This window comes from Sturnira hondurensis, unplaced genomic scaffold (genome assembly GCF_014824575.4).
Source record: "Sturnira hondurensis isolate 20B ecotype Veracruz unplaced genomic scaffold, ASM1482457v3 Scaffold0018493, whole genome shotgun sequence".
Taxonomy (NCBI): domain Eukaryota; kingdom Metazoa; phylum Chordata; class Mammalia; order Chiroptera; family Phyllostomidae; genus Sturnira; species Sturnira hondurensis.
The window spans coordinates 3,139,464-3,156,542 of record NW_028091124.1 but is presented as its reverse complement, the minus strand read 5'-3'; the positions used below and the strand labels follow the sequence as shown (position 1 = coordinate 3,156,542).

The following is a 17,079-nucleotide window of genomic DNA, read 5'->3' as shown; positions in this document are numbered from 1 at the left end:
GTGTTTCTCTCTCCCATCATATTGGGTCCAGGCCTGGGCCCCGAGGTGGGATTCCGAACATGCTAGTGGTTGGGGACTCCTCGGGGCCCACAGAGCTCCCAATGGCTACCTGGCACAGGGGTGGGGGGAGTCCCGCCTAAGGCTGATTCTGGCAACCCGGTATTTCTTTTGAAAACACTTGTAGTTACACACAGGTGTAGGCTCAAAGGCAACCACCTTTACTCTTGACCAGAGGACATGCATGTTGGACAGCGGCAGAGTTCATCGACGTGTTATAGGCAGAATAATGCCCCCCCCCAAAGGTATCTGGATCCTAATGCCTGGAACCTGCTCATGTGTGTGATCTCACGGGGCAAAGGGGGATGAAGGCTGCAGACAGAATTAAGGTTACTAATCAGATGACTTCGCAATGGGGATATGATCCTGGATTATCTGGGTGGGATTAATATGATCAAGAGGATTCTGAACAGTGGGCAAAGGAGGGGCTCAGAGTGACATCACGTGAGAAAAACTCACCTCTCCTTTGCTGGCTATGAACCAGATGGAGGAGGGGCCACAAGCCAAGGACTGCTGGCAGCCCCGAGAGGCTGGAGAAGGCAAGGAGAGGGGCCTACACAGAGCTAAGAGAAAGGAATGTGGTCGCTGCCTTGCGTTTAGCCTAGGGAGACCATGCCGGACCCCCAGAATTAAAGGGGAATACAGTTGGGTGGTTTCAGCCACTGCGTCTGTGGCAGAAATAGTAAACTAAGGAATCTGTTCTAGAAGATGAGTCATGGCCATCAGATAAGGCTGCCTGGAGATAAAGGGCAGAAGCGATGTGGGAACTGGACTCTCTCTCTCAAGGGGCCCCTCATCTGGTAGAACAAATTAGACTAAAGTGGCTTAAAACGGCAATTGTTTTTTGCAGCTCAGAGTTTCCATGAGTCAGGCACTCGGACAAGGCACACACCGGGCCAGCCGTCCTTACCGACTGTCTAGAGCTCCAGCCAAAAGACTGGAGCCCGGGACCTGAAAGATCTTTTACTCCCACGAAGCCTGTCTGTGTGGCTTGGGCCCCTCACAGCATGGTGGCCAAGAGAATCCTGGCAGGTGTTCAAGAAGGCGCTTGAGCCTTGATGGATTTAAATGACTGGGGCATCCAAGAGACAGCAAGGAAGCAGTTGAGTATGAATTTGTTATTCCAGGGTGAGGACTGGGTTGGAGATGTCAATTTGAAGTGCACAACCCATACAGGAGAGTCAAAGCGGAGTTCCCCACAGATGTTGTAGAAAGGAGAAGTCCAGGGTTGAACCACCTGGGGCTTTCCACGAGTGGAGGTTAGGGAAGTGAGAAGGAATCACAGAAGGGCCCAAAAGCAGGAGGGTGGTAGGAAAGCCTGGAGAACAAGGTCCCCTGAAAGCCAAGGCCGGGCTGCAAAGAGGCGAGCCATCCATGAGTGCAGGTGAGTTCAGGAAAACGAGGTTAGCCGCAGGCATCTCAATCATCGCAGTTGCTTAGGGTCTGTGTAAAGCAGAAGGAGGCATGAACTTGGGACTTGGGACTTGGGAGCGGGGAGGAGGACACGAAGTCCAGCTGGGACTTGGGAGCGGGGAGCAGGACACGAAGTCCAGCATGCTGCAGCTGTTCGGCACCTTCAGGGAGTTGTGAGCCCAGACACTGACTCAACAGGCTGGGTACCCGCGTGCACAAGCCAGTCACGCCAGCTGCGCGAGGACCGGCGAAGTCTCGGCCAGTCCAGACGAGCTGGTCTATACGCAGCGAGCTCCCTGGGGGCTGAGCCTCGCCGGGATTGGGGTGGGGGGTGGACAGGCACGGGGCTGGGGATCCACGCGGAGCCCACGCCTGCGCTGTAGAGGCTGAGGCTTCCTATCTCTCTCTCTCTCTTTTTAAGGAAAGCGGTGCCTAGGTAATCTCCGTGATCTTTTATCGCACCTAGCTCGGAGCCTTGTCTGAACTTCAGTTGACTCACGGCTTGGGAACACCCACGGCCCCGAGGGAACACTCAGGTCCCTTTGGGAAAAGCAGACAGCAGGTTAAAAGACCGGAGTGGGCGGCAAACTGCCCTCGGCGTGCACTGGCGAGTCACGAAACCTCCTTGCGCCAGCTCCTCGGAAACACAAAAAGGCGGAGGGCGGGTCGCGCAGTGCCTCCGGGTCCCGTGGGGCGAGCGCCCGCATAGTGGGTTCGGGAAAGAGCCGGGCCGCGCCGGAGGTGGGCAGGCAGGAAGGTCCCTCACTGGGGGCCGACGCGGCGCGGACTACAAGTCCCAGGAAGCCCGGGGCCGGCGCGGGGCGGGGCCTGGCGCGATTCCCCGGGATCCGGCGCGCTGGGAAGCACCGCGGAGGACGCAGCGGCGGCGGCGGCGGCGGCCGGAGGGCGGCGAGCTCGCCCGGCTGGCCGTCTCNCCGGGGGCCGGCACTCGGCCCCGGCGCTGGGAGCGCGGCGGCTGCCTGGGCTTTAATGGCTGCTCAGAGGGGCAGCGCCTAGGAGTGGAAGCGGCTGCGGCGCAGGAAGGCGCCCGAGCGAGCCTCCTCAGGGGCCGGCCGCGCCCGCCGCGGCGCGCTCCATGGGGGCCCGCTGACCCGGGGCGCCGGGGCCCGCTCGCTCGCCGGCCGCGCGTCCCGGCCATGAACTGAGTCCGCGGGCCGGCCCCGCGCCTGCTCCGCCCGCTCCTTTCTTCTCGCGCTTGGTCCGCCCGCCGCCGGCGGGCCCGGCTCCCCGGGGGCTGCGGCGCCCGGGGCTCAGCGGCCCGCGGGCCCCGGGGCGCGGGGCGGCGGCGGCGGGGGGCGCGCGGCTCCGGGCGCGGTGCCTGCACCATGAACTACCAGCAGCAGCTGGCCAACTCGGCTGCCATCCGCGCCGAGATCCAACGCTTCGAGTCGGTCCATCCCAACATCTACTCCATCTACGAGCTGCTGGAGCGCGTGGACGAGCCGGTGCTGCAGAATCAGATTCGGGAGCACGTCATCGCCATCGAAGGTGAGGACCGGGCCGTCGCCGGGTTTCTGGAAAGCGCAGGGGAGCGGGCGCCAGTGGTGCGGCGGGGTGCGCGCGCGCGTGTGTGCGCGAGTGTACACACGCGCCGGGCCGTGGCACGCGGCTGTCCGGCCGAGTGAGAACTGCGGGGCTTCTTACTCTGCAAGGCCAAGAGAGAGCCCCGGGGGAGGCCGTGGGCCGCTGGAGCGCGCCTCCAGCTCCGCCGGGAAGATGGGTAGTAGTTTCTCTCCCGTGAGAAAGTGGCCCGCGCGGTCGTGTCTTGGGTGGCCAGAGTGACCCGGCCCAGCCTGATGCCTGATGGTAGCTGGAGGAGTTGGCGTTCCCGCACCGTGACAGCTTCCCAGGTCACCTCGAGTGTCTTGCTGGGCGACGTTGGAGACTGTTTTGAGAAGTACGGCTGCTGGGGGTGAGGCTCTCTCTGGCCAGCGCGTTGAGGAGAGACAGGGCCGCCCTGCTTCGGGTCTTTGCTCAGTTCAGGGCCACAGTGGAGGCGGGGAGCTGAGCCCTCTGCCCCAGTCGCTCCTGCTGCAGGCCGACAGCGCAGCGTGTCTTCCCCTGCGTGAGGGCTGGTCTCCATAGAGTGTGTTCTACTCAAGTCCTGAGTCAAATTAAGAGCCCTACCAGGAGGGACTGGGGTCCCGCAGCCTGAGGGTCTTGCATTCCTGGAAGCTGGCCACCCTTCCTGCACATCAGGTGAGACTGTGACCACCCCCCTCCGTTGGGGGGGTGGTGAAAAGGAGCCTGCCTCTCTGGGCTTGTGTTCTCTCCAGGTCACTGGCTGCTCTGGTCTTGCTGCTGCCCAGGGTCTGGATGCCTCCTTGCTGCGCTTACCCACGCAGTCCTGCCCAGGCCTGCCCGGGAGGCCAGTGGGGCGGGGATGGGGGACGTGGGGTCTTCCCTCCTGTCCCCTTTGGCCAGGGATGGTGAATGGCCTGCAGGGTGGGTTATCCCCAATACAGGACTGTCCAGGCCAAAGGCCAGCAGGGACGATGTTGAGGGAGGCCTGGTAGGAGTGAAGCCTGGCTGTAGGCTGTCACCCGGGGCCTCGGCCATGGGAGGGCTTTGCTTAGGTGCCACCCAGCCTCCACTGCTAATCCCAGAGCGTCTTGATGGACTCTTGGCCACTTAGGCAGGGAAGGTGAATGTTATGGTGCTGATCCTCTTGGCAGCCCTGTGGACTTGAACAGAGGCTGGGCCAGGCTGCCGATTGGCTGGCGGTATCCACAGGGGCCGGACTAATTCCCCCAGAGGATCTGAGCTGTGCTCCAGTCTTCTGTGGGGCCTGGCTCTCAGCACACCTGGCTGCCCCTCCTGGCAATTCAAGATGCTTCCAGACTCCTCTAGCGGCGGGGGCTGCAGGGAGGCCGTGGCTCCGCGTGGGGTGCGGATGGTCTGGGGGTGGGGCAGAAGTGTTCCTCTGGAAGCCTTGCTCTGTGGGGGGGGGCACTGCTTGTGTCACTCGTTTCTCTGCAGCATCCACAGGAGTCTGATGAAACACGTTGAAAGTCGGTGCCAAGTGCCTACTGAACACACCTGGCTGGGACCCCCCCCACCCCCACCCCAGGCTGTGCGGAGACTGCCTACAGCTGAGTGTGATTCATGAACCTGGCTGGCATTTCCTACTCTGGAAGTCCAGCGCTGGGTGCTGGGTCTCGGGTCCCGAGCACGCCCAGCAAGGGGGTTGCACTTTCTAGAAAGAGGATGTGGTTTCCTTTTTTTGAACGCCCAGTGGTTTCTGGATGATGGTTTTGGCAGCTTGATGTCTGCCCTTGTGATGCGAGACTTCAGTGTCCTGCTTGGGTGAGTCTTTGTCACTCTTGGTGAGAGTCAGACTCGGTGCTCGAAGCCTGCTCCTGGCTCTGGTGGTGGTGTTATTTTTCTGTTAGGAAAAGGAATGTCTGTGCTGTGTCAAGGATGTTGCTAGTTCAATGAGGCTTAAGAATCATTCAAACACGCTTCGGTTCTGTGCCTTATTATCGACCGGGATAGCGCCTTTCATTGGCATAGAACTTCAGCAAAAGTGACCTCAGGGTGTCGTCCTGAGGGAGTGTGGGNCTGTAGGGGGGGGCACTGCTTGTGTCACTCATTTCTCTGCAGCATCCACAGGAGTCTGATGAAACACGTTGAAAGTCGGTGCCAAGTGCCTACTGAACGCACCTGGCTGGGACCCCCCCCCCACCCCCACCCCAGGCTGTGCGGAGACTGCCTACAGCTGAGTGTGACTCATGAACCTGGCTGGCATTTCCTACTCTGGAAGTCCAGCGCTGGGTGCTGGGTCTCGGGTCCTGAGCACGCCCAGCAAGGGGGTTGCACTTTCTAGAAAGAGGATGTGGTTTCCTTTTTTTGAACGCCCAGTGGTTTCTGGACGATGGTTTTGGCAGCTTGATGTCTGCCCTTGTGATGCGAGACTTCAGTCTCCTGCTTGGGTGAGTCTTTGTCATTCTTGGTGAGAGTCAGACTCAGTGCTCGAAGCCTGCTCCTGGCTCTGGTGGTGGTGTTATTTTTCTGTTAGGAAAAGGAATGTCTGTGCTGTGTCAAGGATGTTGCTAGTTCAATGAGGCTTAAGAATCATTCAAACACGCTTCGGTTCTGTGCCTTATTATCGACCGGGATAGCGCCTTTCATTGGCATAGAACTTCAGCAAAAGTGACCTCAGGGTGTCGTCCTGAGGGAGTGTGGGCCCACTCTTGTGTCCTCCGTTTGTAGAAGGTGGAGGTTCTGGGAGGGGTCGTGACCTCCTGAACATTTGACTGAGGTCATCCAGGGTGCGATCATTGGACGGAGAGCCCAGGTCAGCAGCCTCTCCAGGCGCCTGGCCCTGCCCTGGCTGAGAAGGGGGGACTCCATTTGTCCTGGTGAAGTGCTCTCCTGCCCTGCAGTACGATGCGGTCGTGATTTATGTCTCTGTCCTCGAAGTTTTGGAAATTGAGAGGGCTGCTCACAGGTGGCAGGACAGCATTTTTCTTTTTTTTGTGGGCGAGGAGAGCCGTGCTGGAGCGGTTCTCTGTGAAGCGCCTAGGCTGCCGTGCCTTCGGAGGGCCCGGGTCGCTCGCTGAGCAACCCAGTGGGCGGGCCGAGGGAGTGGCGCAGAGCAACCCAGTGGGCGGGCCGAGGGAGTGGCGCAGCGACTCTGAGACTCAGGTGGCGATCAGCCCCCACCTGCGAACCTTGCAGGTCAAGATCCAACAGGAGCAAAATGTGAATCTCTTTCAGTGACATCATAACAGCCCACCATTTCCAATCAGGAAAGCATACACCTGTCCTAACAAATAGTTTAAAAATAGTTTGTCCCACCAAACAGAGAAAACTGTGTGTTTTGGTGGCCGTCCAGCCAGGCTTTCCCTGCCTCCGTGGGCACAGAACACGAGGTTGGAGTCACCGGGGAGTTTCGGGACCCACATCCCGTGTGCACTTCGCAGTGTTGGGAGAAGTCCCCAGCGTGGCTCCTCCTGCCTGCGCGTCATCCCGGTGGAGTTTCTCTGTGCGCTGGCGGCTGCCAGAGCCAGGGGTGGCCTTGTCAGAGGGAGGGATCTTCCGGCCGCTGCTCGGTTCACGGGGATGCTGCGTGGCAACGGACCGGGAAAGCTCTGCTAAGATGGACCGGACCGCACATGTGCGTACTGTAGGTGAAGGAACTCACGGAGATTCCAAGGCAGCGTGCGCGGTCTGCAATCCTGTGTGCAGGCGTGGGGGATGGGATTTTGTTCTCAGTCTTGTTTTAAAACATTTCCTTGACCCCTGCCCCACCAAAGTGTTTTTTTTTTAATGTCTTTATTTCAGACTTTGAGAGATTTGTTCTCCTGTTCCCTACACTCCCCCAAACTCTGGTGTTTGAGGGAACATTGCCTATGGTTTTCAGATTTGCCTGACTGGATTTCTGGCGCGTCCCACGGGGTGTGTGGCTGCTGTGAAATGTGGCCCCCAAGCCTGTGAGTTCCCTGTGCCCAGAGCCTGGGAGTGGCCTGCCCTGGGTGTGAGCTGCCGGGCTAGGTTTCCCCTCCGGTTCCTCTGTGAAGCCTGTCTGGGTTGGTGGGATTGAGGCAAATGGGTCAACTGCCTTTCTCGGTACGTGAAGTTCATGTTCTCCTTCTAGGGATAAAGTCTCTGTTAGCGATTGCACGTTGCTGTTCAGCGTCCCAGTGGCAGAGGCCAGCTCACGCAGCCAGGCCGAGCCTGCACCCCCAGCCAGCTTTCCGGGCGGTGGATCAGCGGGGACCAACCGCCCCCCCCCACCCCAGGCCCAACCGCCCCCCCCCCACCCCTGTGCTTCAGGGTGGCTCCTCTGAGGGCACTGAAGAGTTCTCAGTGGCCTTGTCCTTGGTGGGAGAGCTCTGCCTGGCACCCCTGGTGAGGGCACTGTCACGGGGTTCCAGGGCTGGGGCCTTGCTTTTGGGGGACTTGGGAAGATGGGGCTGGGGGCCCCTTAATCCAGTGATACGGCTCCTTTGTTCAGCATCTGTGCTCAGCGCTTTACCTGCACGATGCCCTGTCATCCTGTGGCAGTTTTGTGACGTAGAAGCAGGCTGACCCAGGAGGTGGGCCAGGCTGACCTGACAGTGCTGGCCCTTGAGCTCCGACTGAGCGTGCAGTGGAGCTCCTGGTAACTCAGCCCCAGCAGCTCTGCTCGCACGCCCATCCGGCCCTGGGTCCCGCGGTCCCTTCCCCCGAGAGGGGTTTGGTCTGAGAGTGCTGCAGACACCGAAGGTGCCGTGTTTTCTGTCAGGCCGCCTGCCGCGGCAGTGGGAGTTCGCTCTCCCGTGGAGACGTACTTGGTGCGTTCGCTGTGGGTGGGCGCGTTCGGGGGACAGACCTCTTCTCCCTGCCTTGGGTGAGTGCAGCTGTTCTCAGCCACTGTCGACGGAGTTTGTGAGATTTCACGTTTAATCAAATGGTGCAGGTTGGGGGCCTTTTCGTTGTTGCTGTAAATGTCTCTGTTTCCCCCTTAAAAGCAGTTCTCACTGTGTATTCATCGCTTTCAGGTTAAACTTCTGTCCCACCGGCAGTGACCAGCCCTTTCCCGTCCAGGTGTCCGTCCCCTCCAACTAGTCTCTTCCTGCCTCTCCCCGTCACAACGGGGCTGCCAGCTCAGTGCCCCCAGCTCTCGTTGGCTCCGGTCCTGACCCAGCTGCTGCTGGAAGGGCCCAGAGCTGCATGAGGGCAGAAACCCGCCGTGTCCCCTCTGTCTCCTCAGTGACTCCGCCCCTGCGTCCTGCCTGGCCCCCGGCAGGCGGACCTGCCGCAGGCTCCGCTTTTCTCGGGCACCCGGGTCCTTCTCCTCGTCCTTCGAGTCAGTGGTGCTGGTCCTCCGGCCTGAGGGAGGGCATTGTGAGAGGTCACCGAGTGCAGGTGTTAGGGCTGCGCACCTTTAGTGCTGGTGGGTCAGCTGGGGTGGAAACGGGATTTCTTTGGTGGGGGTCGGGGAGGGAGAGGCCTGCGTGCTGAATCCTGGCAGCGTGTGCCCACGGTTGTGTTCCTTTGCGTTGGTGTCAGTGGATCTGAGACATAGGACTGGCTTTGCCCCCAGGGACAAATGAGGGACAGACCCGGTGGCTGATCTAATGTGGTATCCTCGATGTACCATCAAGAGCCTTGGTTCTCAAAGGTGAGTGCAACCCCCGAGTTTCTGGTGCGGCAGGCTGGCCCCGGGACACATCTGGGGAGCACGGATGGGAGAGGCAGGAGCCCCAAAACTGGGCGGCTCCTCGGGGCCAGCACTCCCAGGCTCCTTCCCCTCATGCTCCCTGCAGGTGACAGGTGAGCGCCTCCAGCCCCAGGGGTTGCTTAGGGTCGCAATGAGAGAAGGATTTAAACCCAGGTCCCAGTGGGTTCAAGTTCAGGCTCAGCCTGCTTCTGGCCTGTGAGGGAAGTGGTCAGGTGGGGCGTGGACCTGCCAAGGCTGCCGTGTGGGGAGGTGGGACCAGCTGGCGTCCCCTTTCCTCCTCAGTCCCGGTCTGCAGGTCTGTGTCTCATGGGACTGCTGGGGACTGCTGGGGACTCTGCTGAGTTTTAGCGTGGGCTTCTTCTCAGGCCACTACCACTGCCCTTGAGAGCTACAAGAGCATTTCCGTGAAACGGGAGAGTGAAACGGGAGAGCTCCGCGTTATTCACATCACAAAGGGGACCGGGGGTGGGGGCGGGGTGCCGAAGGGGTGAGTCTGAGGGAGAGTGGGCTGCTCCAGCTGCAGGGACCTGCAGAACGGACCCGTGGCCCTGCTGTGCCCTTTGTGTTCTGTCCAAACCGGGTTTTTGTTTTAAGACTAAAATCCCGTATTTTGTACCCTTTCCCCCCTGTGTACCCTCGGGGCTTTATAGTTTGTCATTCTGGCTCTGGCTTTTAACTGCTGATCTGGCCTTGTTCTTTCTTAACTTCCAGACACACTCGAGCCCCCAGGCCTCACCCCCGCCCAGCAACACACCTGATCCTGTGAGTCTTGCTGAAGTGATTGAGTTTGGCAAAGCGGATCAGGCTGGGTTATTTTTAAAATCCAGCATTCGAGGTTCTGATCCGGTGCTTAGCTACATAATTCCTTCCTTTTGTTTAAGTACCTTTCTCTGAGAAGCAAAATGCAGTCTACAGATGTCCGTCCCTAATCTCTGTAGCATCTGTTATTTTCGTGTGGGGTGTGAGTGCTCGGCTTTGTGCGCTGCTGTGGGCCCGGCCTTCTGGGTGCTCCGAGGGGCTGAGGGGTTTCCGGAGTCTGGTTTGTGGTGTGGGGGCCTGCACACAGGACCGTGCATGGGGTGGCTATCCTGAGACACACCGCTGGCCCATCCCGGGCATGGCCGGCACTGTAGTCTGGGTCCCGTCCGCCCACCTCCCTGTGGTCCTCGCTCACAGCTGACCGGAGCTGGAAGGGGTGTCTCAGTAGCATCTGGAGGCTGGAGAGGGAAGGAGGGCAAACAGCACCCCCACCAGAAGAGGTTGTTCACGGGCCCTTTGAGTAACCAGCCAAATAGCTCATCTGGGTTCGAGGTGGGGAGATTTATTCCGTGAGGAGCATACTAAATATAGGCCCCAGGGTGGGGACCAGGGCCCGAGAGGGGCCGTCATCGCTCTGATACTGTTGCTTCCGCTGGCAGTCAGGGCTCGCCACCGGCCTGGGACAGGTGCCGCCCTGCCTGTGCTCTCCGGGAACAGATTGGTGTTTTTGTTTAAACAGGGGCTCATTTGCACATTTCACACTTCTCCCGCAGTTTGATGGCGATTGTCTTTTTCGGGCTGCAGCGCTGGAGCGTTCGCACAGTGTCTCTACACAAGCAACTGTCTCGTCTTCAAAGCTGCTCATGCTGCGGGGCTGTCGTTAGCATCGGGTTGGGAGCTGCCTTTTTTTTTTTTTTTTTTTAAAGGGTGGGAAACACTTTTCGTGGTTCTGGGAGAAGAATTCCAAAAAATTCCTGGTCATGTTCAAACCCTTTATGTTTGGTCTTAGAAATGTCAACATTGAAGAGGCTGTTGATTTGCAGCGTAGGACACGAAGCTCCCGTCACCACGCCCCCCGCTGAAGTCCTAAAGGGAGCCGTGTCTTCGGGAGGCGGGTCGAGTCTCAGTGCACTGAGCTCTGGTTGCTGCAGACCCACTGACTGTATTGAGGACGCTGAGGGAGTAAGAATTGGTTTTTTCTGTTGAGTGCCCACACCAAGACCTGCCTGCGTTTTCTGAAGGAGTTTTTACTTCTTACATGGTGTCTGTGTGGTGGCCGTCAGCGGGATTGGGTGTTGCAGGTCAGGTGATCACTGGCCTTTGCAATGCAGTGGACATGGACTTGGGGAGAGCTGATGGCCCTGACATTCTGTTTGTGTTTCCAGTCGTCCTTTTCCATGAGGGGAAAATGTGCATGTTTTCCAGGCAGGGCACTTCCGGGAGTCTGTCTGTGCGCTTTTGTTGTTTTCAGAGATCGGGGGTGCTGCTGGGGGCAGTGATTCAGCCGCCTCCTCTCCAGCCGCCACTCCCGGTGGCACAGGCTGGCGAGGTTTGTTTCAGACACAAACAACCAAGAGCATTGTTCCCCTCGCAGCCCTGACAGCCGAGCCTGGGCCTCTGATTTCCCACATCTTCCCGCTTGGCATTCGGGGCCGGCGGGACTTGAGACCACAGTAGCCTTCCCCGTTTACAGAAGGAGAGGAGGTTCCCACCAACTGGCCACAGTGCGTAACCAGAATCCAGGGCAAGATCCAGGAGGTGGCCAGCCGAGAGGCCCAGATACTGCTCGCTGTTAGAGATGGTTCGATGCCCTGGCTCATCGATCTGTCCTGTTGATGGGCATTTGGGTGGCGTCCCATCTGGGGCTGCTGTGAAAAGCAAGCACGTGCCCCCATTCCCGTTCCCGTCAGGCACCTGCTGGGAGCCGAGCGCTGGGGCCTCTCCTTTTCCCTGAGGCTGAAGGCACATCGTCAGGCAGGCAGCCCCGGGCTGCGGAGCCCGGCCTCTCCTTGCTGTCCGAGGTCCAGTTCCCGGCTGTCAGGCTGGTGGTGGAGCGGCTGCCTCCATCCTTGGATTGACCTTGTTTACTAATAAACAAGTAGTTCCGTGGCCACTATGTTTCCAGCACTGTCTTGGATGTTAGGTTCCTTAGATTTAGGATTGCCTGCAGACTGTTGCTTCCTTATTAGTTGAGGAAGTGCAGCTCTGTAAGTGGAGCTGGGAGAATGAACTCGGTCACCAGGAAGCTCTTCCGTCTTAAAGGTGGTTGGTCCCATTCCGCTGGGACAGGGCCGGCCCCACCCCTTCCCCGGCTCCCTGCTGACTTCCCTGACACTTGGGGTCCTCCCGCCGGCCAAGCCCAGACCTCCCGAGCCCGTCTCACTGCAGGGTCCTGGGTGTTAGGTCACCTTTGGGTCTCTCTTGGTATTTGAAGGGAAAGTCATTTGCTCCTTTTTGCCTAAACTGTTCTGTGGTCTTAAATAGTTACATATTAGCACTGTTCGGTTTCTGTTTGTTTATAGCAATTATGGAAAGACACAAAAGAAGAAAAGAAAAGCTGAGTAACTCTGCTGCTCTCAGGGGCCTATTTTCTTTGTTCATTCTGCTCCTCCTGTGGGCTGCCACGCCCCTCCACAGAGGCCACGCCCCCCAGGCCCAACTGGGAGCCTAGCGGAGTCCAACACAGACCTGCACAGGTCCAGGGGTGTGTGCCTGTGTGAACTTCTCCGGTTGCTTTACAAACGCAAATGTTTATTTTGAGGGATGGGGTGGGAAGGCTGTGTTTATCTTCACTTTGTTTAGTATGGGAAGTGGCTAATGTGAGAATCAATAGGCAAGATGTTATCGCGCACTGCCGTGGGCAAAGCACAGCGTTTGAATCTGGAAGGAGAGACAGATGTGTGGGACCTGCGCCCTTCACATGGGGCCCAGGAGGCCACAGCAATACAGATAGCCAGGCAGGGTGGGACAGGGAGGGGCCGGATGGAAGGGCCTGGATGGGGACTGGGTAGGAACCAGGCAGCCGAGGGCTTTCCAGGGAATAGCAGGGGGACATCCAGACCCGCTCTGGTCAGTCCGAGGAGAACCGGGGCGGAGAGCCCTGTGGGCCCCAGGAGCAGGCTGGGCTGCTCCCACCTCTGAGTGTGGGTTTCCATTTGGGGAGGGGGTCTAGTGAAGCTCAGTGGCTGCCCTGCAGGGCAGGAAGGCGGTGGTGGCGGCTGTGGGGCTGTGGCGGTGCGGAGCGGCAGGGTGGGTCCGCACCAGAGCCTCTGTGAGAGAAGGTGGGGGCGTGGGCAGGGGAGTGGGGAACCAGAGGTGGGCCCCGAAAGGTGTGCACCGAGGTGCAGGCCTGAGGTTGCCTGTGAGCCTCAGGGTGCCCGCAGGAGCAGGGGTGGGGCTGAGCTTTAATCCCAGGGACACAGGCATGGGGAGCACGTGGGGGTTATTTCAACCTCCGGTTTGGGTGGGAGAGAGGTGCTCAGCCACACAGGGCAGAGACCTGGGATTTGTGGAGGTGGGGCCTTGTCCCCCCGGGACGGTTTGGATGTGCAGGTTCAGAAGTCACCCCCTCTGCTGATTCCTCAGCGTGTGTCTAAGGCGAGCATCTCTCGGGACTGTGGCCAGTGTGCATCACGAGGAACCGAATTAGTCCATGGGACGGGGTGGGCGGGGCGGGGGGCTTATATGACTGAGCTTCTGCTCACAGACTCTGGGCCGTGGTGGACCCTGAGGTCCAGCTTGTCCAGCCGGGGAGTCTGGCTAACTGTGCCTCTTCCAGAACAATGTAGCCATCGGTGTCTGTGTGTCTGTCTCTGAATCTATAGCTGTAGTTTTCTGTGTGTCTGTGTGGGAGGGATGTGTATTTCTCACTCGGTGGGTTTAGTCCATGGGCTGGTGAAGCCGGGGGCTGTGGTGCAGAGGCGAGCAGGCCCGGGGCTGTGCAGGGCCAGGGCAGGTGCAGGGCCAGCTGTGGGGGGCTAGGAGGGCGGAGGCTCTGCCGTGGAAGGGCCCGGGGGCTCTGGGAGGAAGCCCTGTGGGAGCCTAAGAAGATGGGACGCCGATGACATCGGGGGTCACTGACAGCTGCCACATCATCTTGCCTCAACAGGAGGCCTTGGAGAACTCTCACCTCTGCCCGAAGAAACGCCTGTCTTCACACAGAAAAGCTCGTTTCCAGTTTTCGCAAACACGAGTCCATTTCCCCCAGGTATCTCAGTCTGTACTCACCTTGCTGGTCATCCTATTTACCCTGGGAGAGAGAACAACCATCTGTATCTCTTTCCACCTCCGTCTGCGTCTGGGGTCCCCCCGCCACATGCTCTCCCTTTGTGAGCCACCCCCAGCTCACCACGAGGGCTTTCAGAGGGGTGCCCCACTTGGGTTGGGGGGCAGAGGGTCTGTGCTTCTCTCTGGAGCCCGAGAGGCTTCACCAGGACGCAGGCTGCTGGGGACTGGAGGACGGACGGGCCGCCTCCCTGACAGTGGTTCAGAGGTCCGCACTCCGAGGAGGGGGCTGGGCTTCTCGAAGAATCCCAGCTCCTGCTTCTGTTGAGACGCAGGTGGAGGTGGTGCGCTCAGGTCTGTTGGTCTGCAGGGCGCCTGCTAAGGAGGTCAGAGGGGGAGTGTCAGTCTCCTGGGGCAACCACATTCCTCCGCTCCTCGGGGACACATTGGGGTGTTTGTGTCGAGTGGGGCACGTGCGGTTAGAGCGAACTGCTCCTGAGAGGGAGCCGTCACCGCCTGTGCCCTGGGGCCCCCCTCCTGGGCCTGCTTGGGGAAGGAGGTGTCCCCCAGTCTGGGGTCCGGGACTTGGTGAGCAAGATGTTCTGCTGATAAGAGATGGAATTTGGTTACAGGTCGAGGAGGACCTCTCTCTCTCTCAACATCTTGTGGTAGAACCTTCAGACAGTTGAAAGGGTGTTCGTAAGAGCGAGCTCCCAGGTGCTGGTTGCCTTGGTTTTCCTGTTCAAGTTCTGCGTCTGCCCAGAAGAGAGTTCAGCCAGCGCTTGGTGTAGAGTACAGAGCTCTCCAGGGCTGGCCCCTGTTGTGCTGGAATCTAAAGGATTTCTGGAAACAGCGCCAGTCTGCGGGTGGCGTCGATTCCGGGGGCCACACGGGCAAGGTGCTTGTTCAGTGTGGCTCACGTGTCTTGTGCTGCAGGGGAAGCCGGTTCAACTTGCGCTTTGTAGGCACAGCTTTGTGTTGTGTTTATTTGATGCCGTTCAAACTGGGGTGTGCAGGGAGGCGGCAGGGGAAGCCCCTCCTCGGGCCCGGGGGTTTGGGGGATAGGGTGGCACTTCACCTGCAGGAGCAGCTGATGGAGTGACGTGGAGCTCGGGCGTTCCCTTGCTGGAACCTGTTGCCCTGGGACCGCCTCCTGGAGTGATGTCATGGAGCATCACAGCCGTGGTGGCTCTCCGTGGCCGGTGGGAGACAGACAGGCCTCGGATCCTGGCCTGGGGGATCCGAGACAGGTGCTTGCCTCAGTGACGTGCTGTTAGAGCCGTTGGGAAATGCACGCGTGCCTTCCGGCCCCAGTTTCAGAGGCTGGAATCCATGGGGTTCACCTCTGACCTCGAGGTTCCTCCTGTCCCCAGAGTGACGGCCCCACCCTGTCTGTTGCTCCTTGGTCGCTGAACTGGCCTGGCCTGGTGGGGTGGGGCCTGGGTGGTTGGGGAGGAGAGTCCAGATCGCTCCAGGGCTTTGTGTCCCTTCGGTTCACTCTAGTTTGCCATCACCAGCAAACTCAGGGGGAACTCCACCTGGTGGAGTAGCGTCCAAAAACGGGAAGGAAACTGTGTGCATGTAACTCACATGGTCCGTGGATGACCTCGCACTTGCGTGCCTCCTGGGACATGCGTGCAGGGTCTGCGGAAGCACCAATGTCTCTGCAGTGTCCTGGTCCCCAGACAGACAGAGACAGGAAGAGCAGACGCAGGGCTGTTCGTAGCCCGGGTGATGGCGTGTCATTGTCACTGTGACAAACAGGTAGGAGATGTGGTGGGGGTGATTGAGGAGCCTGTGCGGGCCATTGGTCTGCTGGAAGGTGTTCAGGTAGACCCTGGAAGTCTGGTTCAGCTGTCAATCAGACGTTTTAGGGAGGAGCCTCCAAACAGCATCATCCGCAGGCTGGACTGGGAGCTGAGTAATAGTGTGATTCTCATCTCTGCAGTGCTAATTGTAGGGCCCGGTCAGGCCCAAACTCCCGTTTCCCAGCCTGGGCCTCCCTGGCCATGACCTTGATGACCTCGTGGTGGGCTCATGGTCCCTGCCGCCTCCTCTTCCAGGCCCCTTCCAGGCCTCTTCCAGGCCTCCTCTTCCAGGCCCCACGTCCTGCCTGGAGCTGGCCTGAGTCCTTCCGGTGGGGACTGAAGATTCCTTTTCAGATTCCTTCTCAGAATCATCTCGACGTCTTCATGACAGCTCTGTGCTGCTGTCCCCTGTCACGGGACCTGTGTGGGACACGTCAGGGTTTCTCCTGGACCTCGGGCCACCCTGGCTCGCGGCTGCACCCCAGATTCCCATTGGGATGAGCCAGTGAGTGTAGTGTCCCATAGGAGCCGGCCGTGAATTTCCACTTTGTCTCCAGCTCTTTAAAGCCCGCGCAGGCTGTCGGGCGAGCAGAGTTGGTGTCTGAGTGTGTTTCAGTTGTCCCCTCTTGACAGGCAGCTGGGGGCAAGCTTCTCAGGGGTCGGTGGCCCTGAGTGTCCTCCCTTCCTCCCCCACCCTCCCCGAAGTGGAGGCGCTTCGCTCCTGGGCCTGTGCTCTGCTGACGACAGGGGCTTCTTTCTTCCTCCCAGCCTGCCCGTGGGTGGGGAACGCCCTGCCTCCCTGGGCTTCGTCCTGTTGGGCGGGGTTTTCAGCCAGCGAGTCCGTCCTGTTCAGCCGAGAATTCAGCCGTGGGCACCCAAAATCCTCCTTCAGGATTATCTTCGATTCCAGGTCCCAGGGGCACCCGCCTAGCCGGACTCCCTGTCCGAGGCCCCCTCCTCCCGCCTGACCCCTCCCCCTTCCTTCATTCGTCCCCTCCTTCTCTCTCTCCCTCCCTCCTTGCCACAGAGAGAACCTGCCTCCGTCCGACCTCTTAGGGCCTTAAGGCCATTTATAATTATGCGGGTGTGGGTGTGGGTGTGTCTGAGTGTCTCGGCCCCACCCCCGGGGGGCTGGGAGCGTGCGGGCCGCTCTGCTGTGGCCCCGGAGCGGCAGCCCGGGCTGGGCTTGTTGACGGGGTGGGGATGGAGGCAGGCATGGACCGTGACCGTCTCGGCTGGGCTTCGTACCTTCCAGTGCCAGAGGGCAGGGTCCTCCTACCTGCTTCAGACGCGCGTGGGTTCTTACAACAGGTCTCGCCTTCGGATTCGGTAGGAAGGTGCCGTGTGACGCTGACTGCAGCGAACTTTTCTGGAAACTTGTGTTGGGAAGACCGTTTTCCATGGTTACTGTTACCTTGGTTTTGTTCCATAACTGCTGTTAAATTCAGATACAGGGTTTTTAAAGCCTGGGTTCCAGTGTTTAAACACGTTGACTTAATGGTGCTTTTTGGGGGCTTTGTGGACAGTGAGAGAGGACGATCAATGAGCAGCTTGAATGTGTCTGAGCAAGGCTTTCTCTCTTGGTCAGAAAGTGGGGCGTCCTACGCTGCGTCCCCACGGGCAGGGCCA

The 17,079-nt window shown here is 59.5% G+C and overlaps 1 protein-coding gene across 5 annotated transcripts in view; it reads left to right on the top strand.

Moving 5' to 3' along the window:
* The first annotated feature begins 2,396 nt into the window (after positions 1-2,396).
* AGAP1 (ArfGAP with GTPase domain, ankyrin repeat and PH domain 1) overlaps positions 2,397-17,079 on the top strand; it is a 391,784-nt gene continuing 377,101 nt past the window's right edge. For 4 of the 5 annotated variants that reach the window (XM_037069293.1, XM_037069292.1, XM_037069291.1 and 1 more), the window contains exon 1: positions 2,397-2,979. In XM_037069293.1, the coding sequence (XP_036925188.1) occupies positions 2,817-2,979 (163 nt within the window). In that variant the 5' untranslated portion in view covers positions 2,397-2,816. The remainder of the gene's footprint in view (positions 2,980-17,079) is intronic. The other variant, XM_037069294.1, reaches the window with a different exon arrangement.